The sequence below is a fragment of the Bos taurus genome, chromosome X (genome assembly GCF_002263795.3).
Source record: "Bos taurus isolate L1 Dominette 01449 registration number 42190680 breed Hereford chromosome X, ARS-UCD2.0, whole genome shotgun sequence".
Classification (NCBI taxonomy): domain Eukaryota; kingdom Metazoa; phylum Chordata; class Mammalia; order Artiodactyla; family Bovidae; genus Bos; species Bos taurus.
In genome coordinates this window covers 105,261,829-105,279,763 of record NC_037357.1, presented here as the reverse complement: position 1 = coordinate 105,279,763, position 17,935 = coordinate 105,261,829, and the positions used below count along the sequence as shown (strand labels likewise).

Here is a 17,935-nt window from a genome sequence, read left to right as displayed (position 1 = left end):
TCATGTATGGATGTGAGAGTTGGACTATAAAGAAGGCTGAGCACTGAAGAATTGATGCTTTTGAACTGTGGTGTTGGAGAAGACTCTTAAGAGTCCCTTGGACTGCAAGGAGATCCAACCAGTCCATCCTAAAGGAAATCAGTCCTGAATATTCATTGGAAGGACTGATGTTGAATTTGAAACTTCAATACTTTGGCCACCTGATGTGAAGAGCTGACTCATTTGAAAAGACCCTGATGCTGGGAAAGATTGAAGGCAGGAGGAGAAGGGGACGACAGAGGGTGAGATGGTTGGATGGCATCACTGACTGAATGGACGTGAGTTTGAGCAAGCTCCTGTAGATGGTGAAGGACAGGGAAACCTGGCATGCTGCAGTCCATGGGGTCACAGAGAGTCGGACATGACTGAGCGACTGAACAACAACATGGTATCATGATAAAAAGATCATCTGCGTGCTATGGAAAAGCCAGAGACAGGCATTTAACCATCCAGGAGAATCAGAGGAGCTTCATGGAAATGATGCCTAAGCAATTTGAAGGAGTGAGGAAGACGTGGCCACACAAAGAGAGGTGAGCACATCCTAGGTAGAGGAAGCAGAAAGTTCAAAGGAAAAGATACATAAAGCAATTTTGCATGTGCTAGAAAACAAACAGTTCAAGGGTTTTTTAAAAATATATTTTAATGTTTCTGTTTCTAGCTACCATCTTTTTTATTTGTATTCATTTGTTTCTTTTTGACTTTGCTGAGTCTTTGTTGCTGCACGCAGGTCTTCTCTAGTTACAGTGAGTGAGGACTGCTCTCTAGCTGTGATGCAGGGCCTTCTCATTGTGGTAGTTTCTCTTGTGGAGCAAAGACCCTAGAGTGCTTGGGCCTCAGTAATCATGACACACAGGCCCGGTTACCCTATGACATGTGGCATTTTCCTGGATCAGGCATCAAACCTGTGTCCCCTGAATTGGCAGGCGAATTCCTACCCACTGGACCAGGGAAGTCCCAGTTCAGAGTTTTTAGAGTGTAAAATTGAAATGCGGTTTACAAAAGATGAGATGGAGAGTTTCATTGAGCAGGATGTGGATGGCTTTTGATACCTTGATAGCTTTTTTCTTATAAGCAACATAGCATCCCATGTAGAACAAGAGTTTAGGAAATCCAAACTATTGGGTTGGCCAAAAAATTCACTCAGGTTTTTAAGACTCTTTGGAAAAACACGAGCCAAGCAAACTTTTTGGCCAACCCAATACTAAGTACAGAGTAAGTGCTTGTTCCATTTAGTTGCTGAAAGCTAAATTCTGAGGTGAGGGCAACTGGCTTTCTCACTTATAACTTCTAGTCCACCCAATATTTGTCATGGCTGCTGGCCTCTCGTCCAACTGGCTTCCAGCTATTCTTTAAAAACAAGACATGGGAACAGGATTTTGTTGTGATTGTGAATGACAAAATATTATCAGACTGAGATTTCTACTTGTCCTTAATTTCTTTTTCCTCATACCCAGAGTCCCTCCTACATGATGACTGTCTCTTCCATTTTAGAGAGTCTTTTTAAAGAAATGAGATATTTTGAGGAAGCCCAAAACATTTTAAGACCATCAAACAAATCAGCTTTTGTTTTAGTAAATTGAATGATCAAGGCTCTTTATGTTCTTAACATTAATTCATTGAACAAAATTTCACTGAACACCTCCCACATTGTATTATATTTGTCCTTTCTCCAAAAGGGAAAAAGAAGGAAAATATATGTTATTCAGACACATAAAATCAGTGGTTTCAGAGGAAACTGCAGCAAGAGAAACTGCTTAATGAATTTCTAGTTCTTCGGTATTTCTCTGCTTCCCTAATTCAGTGGTCAAGAGCTCTTAAGTTGTTTCATTTGTGCATTAAGTATGGTAAAGAGTCTACCTGCCATGTGAGAGACCTGAGTTCAGTCTGTGGATTGGTAAGATCCCTTGGAAAATCGAATGGCTACTCACTCCAGTATTCTTGCCTGGAAAATTCCATGGACAGAGGAGCCTGGTGAGCTACAGTGCATAGGGTTGCAAAGAGTAGGACATGACTGAGCGATTAACACACGCACAAACACACATGTATTGTTCATTGCTTTGGGATGTATTGACCTCTCCAAAGAGTTTGGTATTTATTTATTTACTTATTTAATTAATTTTTGTTAATTTTTGGCCACCATTCATGGCATGCAGGATCTTTGTTCCTCAACCAGGTACTGAACCCTCACTCCATGCAGTGAAAGCTTAGAGTCCCAACCACTGATCCACCATGGAAGTCTCAAGAGTATGGTTTTTAAGTGGAGACACACATACCTGTGTGTTCATGAGCCTGTGTTCTCAGGCACACACACAGGGGTCAACAAACGTTTATGTAAAGGTACAGATTGTTCCCTGGTGGCTCAGTGGGAAAGGATCTGCCTGCCAATGCAGGAGACACAAGTTTAATCCCTGGGTCAGGAAGATCCCCTGGAGAAGAAAATGGCAACCCACTCCAGTATTCTTGCATGGAGAATTCCATGGACAGTGGAGCCTGGTGGGCTACAGTCCCTGGGGTCAAAAAGAGTTGGACACAACTGAGCATCCAAACAACAACAGATTGTTAATATTTTTGGATTTGGGGGCCAGATGGTGTCTGTCTTAGCTACTCACTCTGCTGTTAGAGTGTCAACTGAAAAACAAAACCCACAACCCGAGAGCTGTGAGTTAAGGTTTATTTGGGGCAGAATGAGGACTACAGCCCTGGAGACAGCCTCTCAGATAGCTCTGAGAAACTGCTCCAAAGAGGCAAGGGGGAAGGTCAGTCAGTATTATATGATTTTAGTGAAGAGGGTACATGCAGTCAAACACAGATTTTGGCAGAAGATTGTTACCAGTCAAAAGGAACAGATGTCACTATTAATGATTTTAGTAATTTTATAGATACAAGGCACAGAGTGCCTCATTCCTGATCTCCACCCTGGACTCCTTTTAAGGTATCTGAAGGTCAGTGACCACAGTGGCTAAATGATTTCATTATTATAGAGGCAAATGGCAAGTGCCAATTTTTAGTTGGCAGTTTTGTAAAAGCAGCTGTATACAATGTATAAAGTGAATGTGAATGCCTGCATATTAACAAAACTTTATGGCACTGAAATGCGACTTTCACATAATTCTCACATGTTATAAAATATTCTTCTTTTAATTTTTTTCAACCACTTGAAAATGTAAAATCGCCCTTAGCTCACAAGTTATACAAAAACAGGTGGTGACCCCAGTTCCATCCAGGAGCCATAGTTTGCTGACTCTTCTGGTGCCACACATTTGCTCACTGACACAGAAAGCATCCTTCCATTCATCATATTCTAAGCCATGAGGATAGCTCAGGTCTCTTGATGCGAGCAGTGTGCTGAATAATCGTGGTATGAGAGGGAGGCCTAGTACAGTTGGAGATATGCCTGAGTTGAGTGAATTTAAACTCATCCACAGAACTTTGCTGGCATCCAGTGGTTAAGATCCACGCTCCCAGTGCAGGGCACAGGCTCGATCCCTGGTCAGGGGAAGATCCCACTTGTTGTGTGGTTTGGCCCTATAGAAACAAACTCATCCACAGTTGAGACCAGTGTTTCTCAGCTTTGGCTACATGTTGCAGTCACTGGTGATGGGGGAGTGGTGGGAAAGGATCTTGATGCCTAGATCCCATGCCCAGAGGGTCTGATGTGGTTAGTTTTGGGTGCAGCCTGAGCACGGTGTTGTTTAAAAGTTCCTACGATGTTTCTGATGCGCAGCCAAGGGTGAGGGCCACCCATCTCCCATAAGACAGTGGGGACAAATAAGTTGCAGTTTGGGGATCTCCAAAAACGGGAAGGTTGAGCCATGTTCAGCTTTTTTCCCTTTTGTTTCTCATTTTTAGCACCTCTTTCTCATTTAACAGGCTCGCTTCACTTTCTAATTACAACCTCTCTTGCCTGTCTCTCAGGTGTTTATTTCAGATCTCAAATAACTAAAAGGAGTTAGGAAGGCATGTAAACTGCAGAATGAATATCATATCATCTTAGTGTTATGTTATGCCCTAGCCTCATTGTCCCAGTGAGCATGGTATCTTTCAGGTTAATGCTGTCTTTGGCTGATCTCTTATAAAAACACTCATTTTCGCAGGCAGGCACAGGCTCAACCTTGTCCGTCTGCTCTGGGAAGGTTGAATCCTGGGAAATTCTTTGCAGGCTTCAACTCCTGGGAGACCACACTGTAAACCAGAAAGGGAACTTGTTAAATTAGAGTTTCTGTCCCTTCTCCTTGAATTCTTTACCTAGAAATTGATATATCTAGGAGGCCATTATCAAGGTTTGAGGCCAGCATGAAATTAGAGATAACAAAACAGAAGGCTTTTTAAAAGTAAGCTAAAATAAGGGAAACTCTTTCCTGCCCTAGGAAATGTGTCTTTCAAGTAACTCAGGATTTCCAAGCTCCCCAGACAGTGTCACATTCCCCATACTTTGGGCCTTTTAGATCAAAAGGAATGTATCCCTTTCTTGTCAGTTTCCCCCTAAGCAGATTTTAGCTTCAAGGTTTGTTAGAACTGATTTCTAATATTTCTAATTTAAATATCACTAACATGATATTTGTTAGAACTGATTTCTAATATTTCTAATTTAAATATCACTAACATGATATATAGCTTCCCTGATGGCTCAAACGGTAAAGCATCTGCCTACAATGCAGGAGATGTGGGTTCGATCCCTGGGTCGGGAAGATCCCCTGGAGAAGGAAATGGCAACCCACTCCAGTACTCTTGCCTGGAAAATCCCATGGATGGAGGAGCCTGGTAGGGAACAGTCCATGGGGTCGCAGAGTCGGACACGACTGAGTGACTTCATTTCACTTCACTTCAACATGATATATGGATCCAAAATAGCTCTTTCTTAATTGAACTTTAAATTTCTCTAATTTTGACTTGAGGATTTTATCCTCTTCCTATTTGAGTGGCAAAGATTCACATATTTTATGTCAGATTTTGCATAACATCTGAAAGAGTTGGCACACAAGTATTTATGATATTCTGCCTCATTAGACTAAATTTTTTTTAGTTTAATCAAATGAAGCATTCAACTGAGAGGAAAATATTATTAATAAGCTCACAGTAAATGTCAGGGATAAATGTGAAAGTGTATGTCATTTTTAAGATAATGCTTCTGGCAACAGTAATTTCAAATGGCTGGCTCATGAGGCACAAGACTTTTTTCCCCCCTTATTACAGGATAGCCTCTTGAATGTCATCACCACACTTAATCAACTTCTGCCAGAGCTTCCACATAAATGGGACTTTGGGTTCTAGGAAAGCTAATCCATGGTGGAGACTTTTCCAAGACCACCTGGGTCTGGGAGGACCATCATCACAGATATAAGCAGAAATACCCACACAAATTCCCTTGGATCATAATCTTTTGGTTCATTTCTGCAAGATTCAGTCCAACTCTTTATCTTTCGAGACTTTACCTAAAACAGTATGGTGGCTCAGATGGTAAAGAAACCACCTGTCAATGAAGGAGATATGGGTTCAGTCCCTGGATTGGGAAGATCTCCTGGAGGAGGAAATGGCAACCCACTCCAGTATTCTTGCCTGGAGAATTCCATGGACAGAGAGCCTGGTGGGCTATAGACCATAGGGTCACAAAGAGTCAGATACAACTAAGTGACTAACTTTCACTTTTTTTTTTTGAGTTGAACATGCCTGAGTGACTTTCCCCCCCGCCTTTTTTTTTAAGCCTAAAACAGTAGGGAGAGACTTTTTTTTGGTAGTATTACTGTAAGAGTAGAGAACCTCTGGGCAGTGTACAGCATCCCTGGGTAGGTCTCTAAGCCCCTTCTCCGTTGAACTTGTGAGAAAGAACAGCATCACTTCAGAAAGGTCCAAACATTGTTAACTTGCCAAATGTAGAAATGTAGCACCTGAAATCGGAGGGCTCAGGGAAATCACCAAAGAATTTCAAACTGTATCAATCTATTTAATCCCCAAATTTTACTTTCTTGTCATCAGACACAAAAAACACAGTCATAGACCCTTTCTGAGCAGAGTCCATAGTACTATAATTTATTCAGACCACCAGTTCTAGAAATAACTTGTCAGGGACTGTCTCTGTGTAGTATTGAAGGACTGCTACCCAGAAAATTTTCCGAGCTCACTTAATCAAAATCTAAGAAACTAACCAGCTCTCTCAACCCTTTGATTATCTTCTCCTTGATAGCATTCCTCTCTACATTCTATCCGTGTAGAACCTGCCTGGTTGTAACAATTTGATTGGCAAAATGATGCATAAACAATTTGAAGAACTAGCATGAGCTTGAATGCTATCTTTGGATAAGCAGATAATTCTGTTTTTATTCTGACTTTATCATATGTTAATACTAACTCTGTATGTTATTAATACTAATTCTGTATGCATGTGTGGAATAAGTGCCTAACCTCTCTAAGCCTCAGTTTCTTCATCTGTAAAATACGAATGTTCATACCTTTTTTTTTTTTTTTAAGAAAAAAAAATGAATGTTGTGGAATGGAGACTGTCGAACACCTAGACAATACTCAGTAAACGCAGCTGCTGTTTGCATAAATCTCAATAGTTGTGGTGGCTGGTTGTATCAATCAGGGCATATTTTATTTTGGTGGCTTCTCTGGTGCAGAGCCTTGAAAAAAGTTACAAGCTGTGGTTAACAGCTCCAATGTTTATTGCTAATTCTTCTGCCAGATTTTTCTTCTATTAATGACCCATGTGCCATCATTCTCTTTAAAATATGCCCTTTCTTTATTCGTATAAGTCTCTCCTCCAGTTGGCTCAACTGTGAGCTCTAGCCACTATTAACTGTCACTGTTGTGCTTTAATAAGGAGATTTTGTTATTACAGGTGCACTTATAAATTATTAAAATAGTAACTGAGTGAAATTCACAAGGGCTTACATTTTACTACTGAGCATATTTTGTGCTCACTGATGGCAAAGAATGAAAGAAGGACAAACACTTCCCTTTAATTTGTCAATACTTATTTACTTATGAAATTCCATTTAATAAGAAAATTGCAATCACCTCCAGCAGGAACTGTTTTTTTTTTTTTTTTTCATGAATCATTACTGAATGGAATTGAATCCATTTTAGCAAACATAAAAATGAATCAAACTCATTTACAAAAATGTCATTGTTTTTAGCCTTCGTTTATTAAATGTGCACCATGAGTCAGTCACTAAAACACTGAGAAATAAAATATAATTGCCAATCTTTGATTAAATATGTACTGAGTGAAGAATTGACTCATTGGAAAAGACTCTGATGCTGGGAGGGATTGGGGGCAGAAGGAGAAGGGGACAACAGAGGATGAGATGGCTGGATGGCATCACTGACTCGATGGATGTGAATCTGAGTGAACCCCGGGAGTTGGTGATGGACAGGGAGGCCTGGTGTGCTGCGATTCATGGGGTCACAAAGAGTCGGACACGACTGAGCGACTGATCTGAACTGAGTGCGTCCTTTGCACCAAGATACTGTGAAGGTGCTGGAGGTGTCATGGTAAGTGTGTCATCAGCTCTGTCCCCAAGGAGCTCATGTTGAAAGAGGTCCCAAGGCCCACGTATCTTTTAAGCAGCCAAAGAAGACATCATGTGGGCAACTTCTACACAGTCTGGGAAAGACTGTAGTCACCAGGAATTGAGTAGAGCAGAGGTTGGCAAGGCCTGTGATGGACAGAGAAGGCACAGTCAGGGAGGCTGGACTTTATCTGGCCCTTGAAGGATGGGAGGATTTGGATAAACCAAGAATGACGAATAAGGCTTATCAGGTGGGGAGAATATGAGCAAAAACCTTAGAAGTGGAAGCAGGAGCACGAGCAAGCATGGTAAGTTGAAAAAATAGTTGGCAACCTGGGCTGGCTAGAAGAGTACTGCTGAGCAGTGGGGAAAATAGTTGGAGAGGTAAGTTCAATTACGAAGACGCTGGAGTCAGACAAATGGCGCTGAACCTCATGAGCCCCTGAAGGTGTACCTCAGGTGGTCCACGTGTTGCCATTGTTTTCTGGGGAGTTTTCCCTGACTATGTCTTTGGTCACTGCTCCACTTCCATTTTAAAGTCAGAATGTTTTTTCTCATTCAGGGGAAGCACTGGCTCATCAGATTTCAACGAGCCAGAAGCTGGTCCTGGAACTCCGAAGAGTGTCCGGAGCAATGGTATGACCCCAGGCACTCCGAGGTCACCGGCCCCCAGCACCCGCAGCGTGACCTCAGTCAGCAGTCGAGTAAGTTCACAGATGTGAAGGAACAGCTCCATCTGGGACTCAGCCTCACCACCGAGGCATGGCTAGCCTTCAGCTCTCTGAATCTGAGAGCCTGTTGTTGATCTTGTTTAACAGTAATAGATGCTTCTTGCTCAGAACTGAACCTCCTACATCCATAGCTCATGGCAGGAGGCCTCAAGTGTGAAGGAAAGGGCAGTTTCAGAGGTGGAATTTGTTTGATGGGGGTTTCAATGGCTACATGGTTTCAGTAAAATATAAATCATGTTTAGCACTCTGTGATTTTGATCATCCATTTTATTTGTCAAGAACTTGACTGTTATAAAATATTGCCAACAGATTTAAATTAGGAAAGGTAGACTCTTAAAATATTTTTATCATTTTCTTTTCAATACATCTGATAGAGTCTGCATTTAAATTGCATTGTGTGTGTTGTGTGTGTAAGCTGTTCTTTTGAGTGAATGAACATCTACTAGATTGTTTGATTAAGCAGGAAACTCCATATAGATAGCTCACATATTATGTCTTTACACACAAACTACAATTCTTTGATTCAGCCAATATTTAATGAGGACCTTCTCTATGCCAAGCCCTGGTCAAACAAAGACTTGAAAGAAGTGAAAGAATTAAGCTTGCGAGCATCTCTTGCAAGGTTGTCATCCATACTGGGACAGCACTGATGTTCAGCAAATACATTATGGGAAGGCTGTTGGAATCACTTTATATTGCAGTCACTTACATCAAGGACCCCCATCTGCATAGTCAGTGCTCTTGCTTCACCAGAGTCTGAAAGATCTTTAGTGCCCCTGGAGGAGCAGCCAGTGCAAAGACCCTAAGGTGGGGGCATATGTGGTGTGTTCAAGGAAGAACAGGGAGCCCTGTATGGCCGTTATGAGTGAACAAAGGAGGGATACGAGAAAATGAGTTCAGAGGGGAAGTAGGGCCAGATGGGCCGTGTGGACTGTGTGTGCGCTTTGGCATTTACTCTGGAGAAGATGGTGGCAGTTGGAGAATTTTCAGCAGACTAATGACATGATCTGGCTTCTGTTTATGCTGGAACTGAGGGCTGTGCTGAGAAGAGCCTGTTGGGAACAAGAGAGGAAGCCAGAAGGCCTGTTAGGAAGGAGGCCATGGTATTACTGCAGGAGGTATTAGTGGGCTTTGGAACACGAAGATAGATGTGGAGATTGTGAACGACAAGATTCTACAGATACTTTTAATGAAGAGTCCAAAGGCATTCAGACAATTAAAGAATAATAATAATAAGTGTATTTAAACAGTTTTAGTCTAAATTAAACTTGTTGATAAGATAAAAGGCCTATTTAAAATTTTATCAGTATTTATACTTAGCTCCACAAACAGTATTGTTCAGTAGCCAGAAAAGTGCATGCACAGTTGTGACTGTACTCACTTCTCTGGCAGCCTGAAAAGGGGTGACATTCAAAATATTTAGAAACTAGTATGTCAGGGGCATTGAGCCATCAGAACAGACCCTGGTGCAAGATTAGGCAGCATCCTGAGGTTCCTCCCAGGCCATGCAGTGACCTGGATTGTGGGGAAAACTAGGGTTGTGGAGGACAGGAGCACAGGAAGAAGGGGTGGACTGGGAGTTGCCCTGCTCACCAACTGATCCAGAAGTATTAAAAAAAAATGTTAACAGCTGGTACAGCTCTGCTAGTGGGAAGCAGCAGACTGTCAGTCCAATAATTAGTAAGTTAGTCAAGTTTGTTCTCAAAACAAGGCTTATCTTCCTAAGTATCATCACTGGAGGTGGGGGGTAAGGAGGGAGCTCCTTCTCATGTGCTAATCCCCTCATATCTACAACCTTTAGGTGAATATTTCTCTTTTTTTTAATTTTAAGAACTTTAAACCATTAAATTGCAATTGATTTACAATGTTGTTACTTTCTGCTGTACAGCAGTGATTCAGTTATACACATATATGCATTCTTTTTTTACATTCTTTTCCATTATGCTTTATCATAAGAGACTGACTTGTTGTTTATCCATTCCACATATATTGGCTTACATCTGCTAACCCCAGTCTCCAACTCCATCCCTCCCCCCAAACCCTCTCTCTTGGCAACCACAAGTATGTTCTCTGTGTGTACAATTCTGTTTTCTGTTTTGTAGACAGGTTCATTTGTCATATTTTAGATAAGATTTGTCCTTCTGACTTACTCACTGTGATAATCTCTCAGTGCATCCAAGTTGCTACAAATATATGAATACTTCTTTATTAAACAACACCTACTCTGTGCTTAGTGGCTCAGTCATGTCTGACTGTTTGTGACCCCATGGACTAAAGCCCGCCAGGCTCCTCTGTCCATGGGGATTCTCCAGACAAGAATACTGAGGAGGGTTGCCATGCCCTTCTCCATGGGATCTTTCCAACCCAGGGATCAAACCCAGGTCTCCCACATTGCAGGCAGATTCTTTACTATCTGAGCCACAAGGGAAGCCCTAGATATTCCCCAACAAAAATTTCCTATGATTGAGTAGACATATGTATTGATATATATAGGCTCAGATGATAATGAATCCGCCTGCAATGCAGGAGACCAGGGTTCTATGTTCCCTGATTTGGGAAGATTCCCTGGAGAAGGGCATGGCAACCCACTCCAGTATTCTTGCTTGGGAAATCCCTTCGACAGAGGAGCCTGGCGGGCTATAATCCATGAGGTCACATAGTTGAACACGACTGAGCGACTAACACACACATATGGTGCTTGTGCTAATCTCATGCTTACATTCTAACTGATGTAGCTGGTCTTTTCTAAAAGAAAAAGAGGCACAAAGAGAAATACTTTCTGTCAGATAAACTTAGTGCAGCACAGTACTTTATGAAGCATATTTGCTCTTTCATGATGAATAGAAGACCCATATAGAGTTACATGATGATCAACTTAACAATTTCTCAATTTCTCCCACTTCTCAGAGTCGCTCTGTTTCAGTGTTCTTGTCTGCTTTAGCATGTGAGAAGTACCTTTTTAAAATGGAAATTTCTTAAAACATGAAAGTCTCTAACCTGTGCTCTGCTGTGATATAACTAATTTTGGGCCTCACATCCTGAATCTCCAGGGTATGTGTTACATACTGTGCAATATTAATTGGCCTATTAGTGCTCAATATTAATGTTATTCCCAGGGTGCCAGTTGGAAAATTTACTGTCACTGTTAAATGCTGCTAAGGCAGTTGGTCTTGCTTCATTAGAGGAATCCATGTGTGACCACCTTTTTGAATGGGTGGCAATTAGAAAAGTTAGGACTTATATTCCTCCTGCTACAGGTAGTTGCTGCTGCTAAGTCGCTTCAGTCGTGTCCGACTCTGTGCGACCCCATAGACGGCAGCCCACCAGGCTCCCCCGTCCCTGGGATTCTCCAGGCAAGAACACTGGAGTGGGTTGCCATTTCCTTCTCCAATGCATGAAAGTGAAAAGTGAAAGTGAAGTCGCTCAGTCGTGTCCGACACTCAAAGACCAAATCCAGTCTATATTGGAGTTGCATTGATTTGCATTTCTATCTTTCTGGAATGAGTTCATTAACATTGCCTCAGTGTCTAAGTTATGGGGTAAATTATGTAGGGCACCAAGAAGGGGATTCCTTTCTCTAGGATATTTAAAGACAGTTTTTGGTTGTTTTTGGAAGGGGCAACTAAAGAGTCTCTTTTAGGTTCAATCATATCACATCATGGTGTCATTTGCATGTACACTTAACCTTAGTCCAGTTGTCAGAAGTACAAAATTAGTTTAATACTTAAGTGAACTTGGAACAATGCAATTGTCAAGCCCCTGTGGGCACAGGCAAAGTTGGGACAGAATTTTCCTTTATAATGAAATTAAGTGTCACTGTTGGTGGGAATGTAAGTTGGTGCAGTCCCTGGAAAATAGAGGTTCCTCAGAAAACTGAAAATTGAATTACTATATGATCAAGCAATCCCACTCCTGGGAATATACCCAGATAAAACTATAATTGAAAAAAATACATGCACCCTATGTTCATAGCAGCACTGTTCACAATAGGCAAAACCTGCAAACAACCCGTATGTCCATGAACAGATGAATGAATAAAGAAGATGTGATATGTATATAGAGTGGAATATTCAGTTCAGTTCAGTCACCGAGTCATGTCCGACTCTTTGCAACCCCATGAATTGCAGCACGCCAGGCCTCCCTGTCTATCACCATCTCCCGGAGTTCACTCAAACTCACGTCCATTGAGTCAGTGATACCATCCAGCCATCTCATCCTCTGTCGTCCCCTTCTCCTCCCGCCTTCAATCTTTCCCAGCATCAGGGGCTTTTCAAATGAGTCAGTTCTTCTCATCAGCCAAAGTATTGGAGTTTCAAATTCAACATCAGTCCTTCCAATATACACCCAGGGCTGATCTCCTTTAGGATGGACTGGTTGGATCTCCTTGCAGTCCAAGGGACTCTCAAGAGTCTCCTCCAGCACCACAGTTCAAAAGCATCAATTCTTCGGTGCTCAGCTTCACTCAGCCATAAAAAGAACAAAATAATGCCATTCATCATACTATGTGATGTTAGATTAATACCATGTGATTTCACTTATATGTGGAATCTAAAACATGGCACAAATGAACTTATTTGCAAAACAGAAACAGACTTGCAAAGAATAGACCTGTGATTGCCACAGGGGAGGGACTAGAAATTTGGGATTGGTTGATGCAAGCTATTACATTTAGAATGGGTAAACAAGAAGATCCTACTATATAGCACAGATAACTATATTCACTATCCTGTGATGAACCATAATAGAAAAGAATATAAATAAGAATGTATATATTGTGTAACTGAGTCACTTTGCTATACAGCAGAGATTTTCAGAACATTGTAAGCCAACTATACTTCAATAAAAGAATTTAAAAAAGAGAAAACATAAAGTGTTAGACTGAATACCATTACATGAACAAGCATCTATAAGCAAGTAGATACCAAATTAAAAAAAACAACAACACCCATTCCTATAAGCAGGGAAGTCTCCATTCTTTATCCTTTTATGAACATTATTACAATGATGTAGGAGGACTTCCTGGGTGGTCCAGTGGTTAAGAATATGCCTTCCATTGAAGAGAATGAGGGTTTGATCCCTGGTCTGGGAACTAACATTCTGCATGCAGTGTGGCAACTAAGCCCACGTGCCGCAACTAGAGAGCTCGAGTGCCATAATGAAGATCCTGTGTTGCCACCATTAAGACCCCACACAGCCAGATAAATAAATTTAATAAAATAATGAAAAACTTAAATAACGATGTAAGCAACCATATTCTGATCATCCAGCCTATGTGATGGGGAAGGTGGCCTGCTTTTCTGTTAAGTGAGGGGTGGTGAAAGTAAGGCATGGTTGAGGAGAGAGGGTGTGGAGAATGAGGACAAATGTGGAAGCGAGAGTTCTAACCCTGAGTACTATTCTGTGGGTGTAAAGCTTGCCATATTCTTACACATAGTTCCTGTAAGTTTGGAGGTTCTTACACCATCTTTACTGATAACCTTATAACATTCACTAATTTTGTGAACAAATAATTATTTCAGACACCTTTTGTGCTAGTTAACAAAACTCTTGGTAGATATTTTTGAGAGTATTGATAGTAAGTTTTAGCCTTACGGACTCCTGTTGAGGGTTCTCTAGGTGTCAACTGGCTCCTCTTGAAGAGTAAGATAGATATGGTTATACTGGTAGACGGAAGTATTTGGAAGTCAATTACAGTCAATATTATATGTATATTTCCATTTCTACTTTGTGAGAAGGAACGTGGTTTTGAAAATTCCACCGATTTGGCTGCCATTGAAAGCACCTCTGAGGACCTCACAAAGACTCATCGCCGAAAACCTTCCAGCACACCATCCATAGCAGTGTCCCGGGCCTCCCTCTCCTCAGGTGAGTATTTCCAACCTGACTGCTCTGTTGTGAAAATGACTAAATCAGGTGAAACTGACTGCCTTGTGGGGCCTTAAATGTTTGTTTCATGCCTTTGAAAATAATCATCCACTCTTTGACCCATGGTGTTCGGCCCACTCCATAAGAACTGTTGAAACATGGACCCATGTGATGCCTTGAGCCCCTTGCAAAATCTGTGAATTCTGAATTTGATAAGAGTATACAGTCATGGCCCATGTGATGCCTTGAGCCCCTTGCAAAATCTGTGAATTCTGAATTTGATAAGAGTATACAGTCATGGGGCTTCCCAGATAGTGCAGTGGTGAAGAATCTGCTTGCCAAGGCAGGAGACGCGGGTTTGATCCCTAGAGGAGGAAATGGCAATCCACTCCAGTACTCTTGCCTGGGAAATCCCCTGGACAGAGGAGCCTGGTGGACTACAGTCCATAGGGTCTTAAAGAGCCAGACATGACTGAGTGACAGAGCCGAGAAGTCAGTAGAGGAGTTCAGGAAATATGATTGGCTCATTTAATACAAAAGATAAAGACACTTGCCCAGAATTCAAGGAAATGGTAATTCCATCGACTCATCGGTCAGAAGTGCCCTGTATCTAGATAGATGAATCATTATTCCATGGTTTAAATAAGGCCTTCTTTGCAAGCAGCATTAAAGGATTATTAATAACCCCTTTCATTTGTATGATCCCTTCAAACATATTGTTTCACTTTAGCATCACAACAACCCCTGTGAAACAAATATTATTTTATGGTATAATTTTATTACCTTTGAATAAGGAAACTCTTCAGAAACATATGTTATGATTAGGAACTTTATGTCCCATGTCTAGATTTGAAATCATGACAAGATCCCCAGAAGGAAGAAATTACCAGATATCTAATGCTAACATAAAGCCTAAGGCTGGATTCTCTGTGCTGAGTTGGGGGTGTCTCTCCAAGACAAGTCGCTCCCAAACAGTTGGCTAAATGTGCATGGCTATTATTGCATTTGGTTTAGGACTAGAAAATTGGTTCTCTAGTTCAATGAATAATTTTAAACTAGCCTAGAAGCCAACCTCGTGGAGTGTATTTCTACTACTCGTGCTCATACTGAGTTGTTCAGTTGTGTCCAACTCTTTGCAACCTCATGGGCTCTAGCTGGCCAGGCTCCTCTGTCCATGGGATTTCCCAAGCAAGAATATTGGAGTGGGTTACCATTTCCTCCTCCAGAGGATCTTCTCGACCCAGGGCTTGAACCCATGTCTCCTGTGTCTCCTGCATCGGCAGGCGGCTTCTTTACTGCTGAGCCATTTGAGAAGCCCCTTCATTTCTCCTCTTAATAATACTCAGTAGCTCCTGTGGATTGAGTACATACTCTGTGTCTGGTGCTATGCTAAGCAGTTCTGTGCTGTTTCATTTATCATTTCACTCTTAATCAGTTGCTCTCTTCAGTCTTTCTCATTTATAAGCAAGTATTCTCTCTCAGCAGGGTTTCAACATAGAAGTCTTTTATGGAAATAAACTGTTGATAAGCTATCCACAGCATTACTGAGTTTTGCATTTTTCTTTATATGTTTAAAAGCAAGAAATTCTGCTGATGAATGTTCTGGTGTGCAAAGAAATAGAAGTTCCTTTCAATTTCCCTATAGCTACTCCATTTTTGTGTGAAAAGAACTTGCATCATTTCATTACATTTTATGTCAAATATAAAAACACAATGTATGTGTGCATGCTCAGTCATGTCTGACTCTCTGCGATCCCATGGGCTGTAGCCCACCAGGCTCCTCTCCATGGAGTAGACAATAGATTCTCTAATAAATAAGGAATACTTAATGTTTTATTTTTTTCTAAACTTAATGGCCCATTCTTTGAGAGTTTGCCAAGGTTTTTGAGCACAACAAAATTCTTAAATAGCTTACAAATTGATCATGTTATAGTAGTAGAACATTTGCCTTCCTATGCTCAAAGGAGAAATGTACAGATCAGTGTTGGTAAGTCAGTCCAGGAAATTTTCAAAATACTGTTAATAAATGGTAGCATGTTAGCGTAAACAGTATGAAGTTTCTGACTATTGTTTTCATGACACTGTCTATGCCCTATCCCTAGAAAGAATTGGAATAACAATGAAACATTTGCAATGAGAAGTGAACCCTTCTAACAAAACAAGATGATTCCCTTCTTCCCTTTTCCTTCCTACAGACCGGAGTCGATCTGAGTTAGATTTGAGCGGGTCATTTACAGAAGACTTAGAGGATACTATAAGCATAAGGAGCAAATCTGTCCCTGGGGCTTTGGACAAAGACTTGGTAAGTTGGATATGGAAGAGTGTCTAATGGTCATGAAGAAACGGCACAGGCTTATTCCAAACCTGTCCACTTTCGGGGAGGATGAGTTGAGAGTGAAGTGAGGCTATACAATCATTTCTTCCTATTAGTCTTCACAACTAACATATAAAAACAAATATGATTTAGAAAAGGTAACAGGTGATCAGGTTAATGAGTGACAAGTATCTCTAAGAAAACACCTGTTGGGGATTTCAGTTCTTCATTAAAAAGCGTGTCACTTAATCTAAACCCAGGTAACGTAAGGAATCCTAACATTTCCTAAATCCAACATTACTAGACTTATCTGACTATATGTTTTATATGAACATTTCTACATCTCACGTTATCCCCCTAAACTGTCTTCTCAATTGAGACTAACTTATGTGAAATTTAATGTTTAAGGTAAAGTCATTCATGAAATGAGAATGTTGAATTAAATTATTGTGAAGGTGAAGGTTCTAATCTGAAATTCTTATTTCTACAACAGCTATAATCCAATTTGAACTCCTTGGGATGAAAGATAAAACAAATGTTAAATGACATTATTAAAATTTTTCTGACACAAACCAGGAAACTTAGTTCTAACACTCAATGTTATTTACTATAGTAATAAAAAACTACAAAGTATTTTTAAATCCACCACAAAAGGGCAGTGGTAGCGGTGGGCAATGAGAGCAAATGGTTTCAAAGCTTACTTGGTATTCAGCCTTTAAAGAACAGATAATTCCAATGTTACTAAACTATTACTGATCATAGAAAATCTTCTGAAAATGTTCAAATTCAAAACTCTGAAAATCTTCAAATTCATGATATGAAGCCATTTTATATAACCTGAATACTCAAACTTGATTTTTAAAATAGTTTAAAAAAAGAAAACTACAAGGTAAATTAATTTATAAATATATACAGAAAACTTGAATATATACACAAACCTAGCAGTGAATCAAAAATATTGCAATAAGCAAGTTTTATTCTAGGTTTGAATAGAAGAATTCATCTATATAAGAATATCTTTTACATAATTAATATTTCACTATATTAAAATGAAAGTGAAGTCGCTCAGTCGTGTCCAACTCTTTGCGACCCCATGGACTGTAGCCTATCAGGCTCCTCCGTCCATGGGATTTTCCAGGCAAGAGTACTGGAGTGGGTTGCCATTCCCTTCTCCAGGGGATCTTCCCGACTCAAGGATCGAACCCGGGTCTCCTGCATTGCAGGCAGATGCTTTACCATCTGAGCCACCAGGGAAGCCCCTTCACTATATTAAAGGAGAAAATAAAAACTACATCAATAGATGCAGAAAACTTTTTAAAAAGAGAATGTAATTTGAACAGGATGCATAATACTAGCTGCACCCAGGGTAAGGAGGACCAGGGAAGAGGGGAGAAACCAAAAAGAAAGGTGTCCTTAATAAAAAAAAAAAGAAAGAAAGAAAATAGTATGCATGATATAATCCATTTATCTGTGTGTAT

The 17,935-nt window shown here is 40.6% G+C and overlaps 1 protein-coding gene across 1 annotated transcript in view; it reads left to right on the top strand.

Moving 5' to 3' along the window:
* Nucleotides 1-17,935, top strand: part of SYTL5 (synaptotagmin like 5) — a 143,122-nt gene that overhangs the window by 87,329 nt on the left and 37,858 nt on the right. Inside the window, exons 7-9 of the mRNA XM_059883816.1 lie at nt 8,110-8,251; nt 14,014-14,143; nt 16,339-16,445. Of these exons, the coding sequence (XP_059739799.1) occupies nt 8,110-8,251; nt 14,014-14,143; nt 16,339-16,445 (379 nt within the window). The remainder of the gene's footprint in view (nt 1-8,109; nt 8,252-14,013; nt 14,144-16,338; nt 16,446-17,935) is intronic.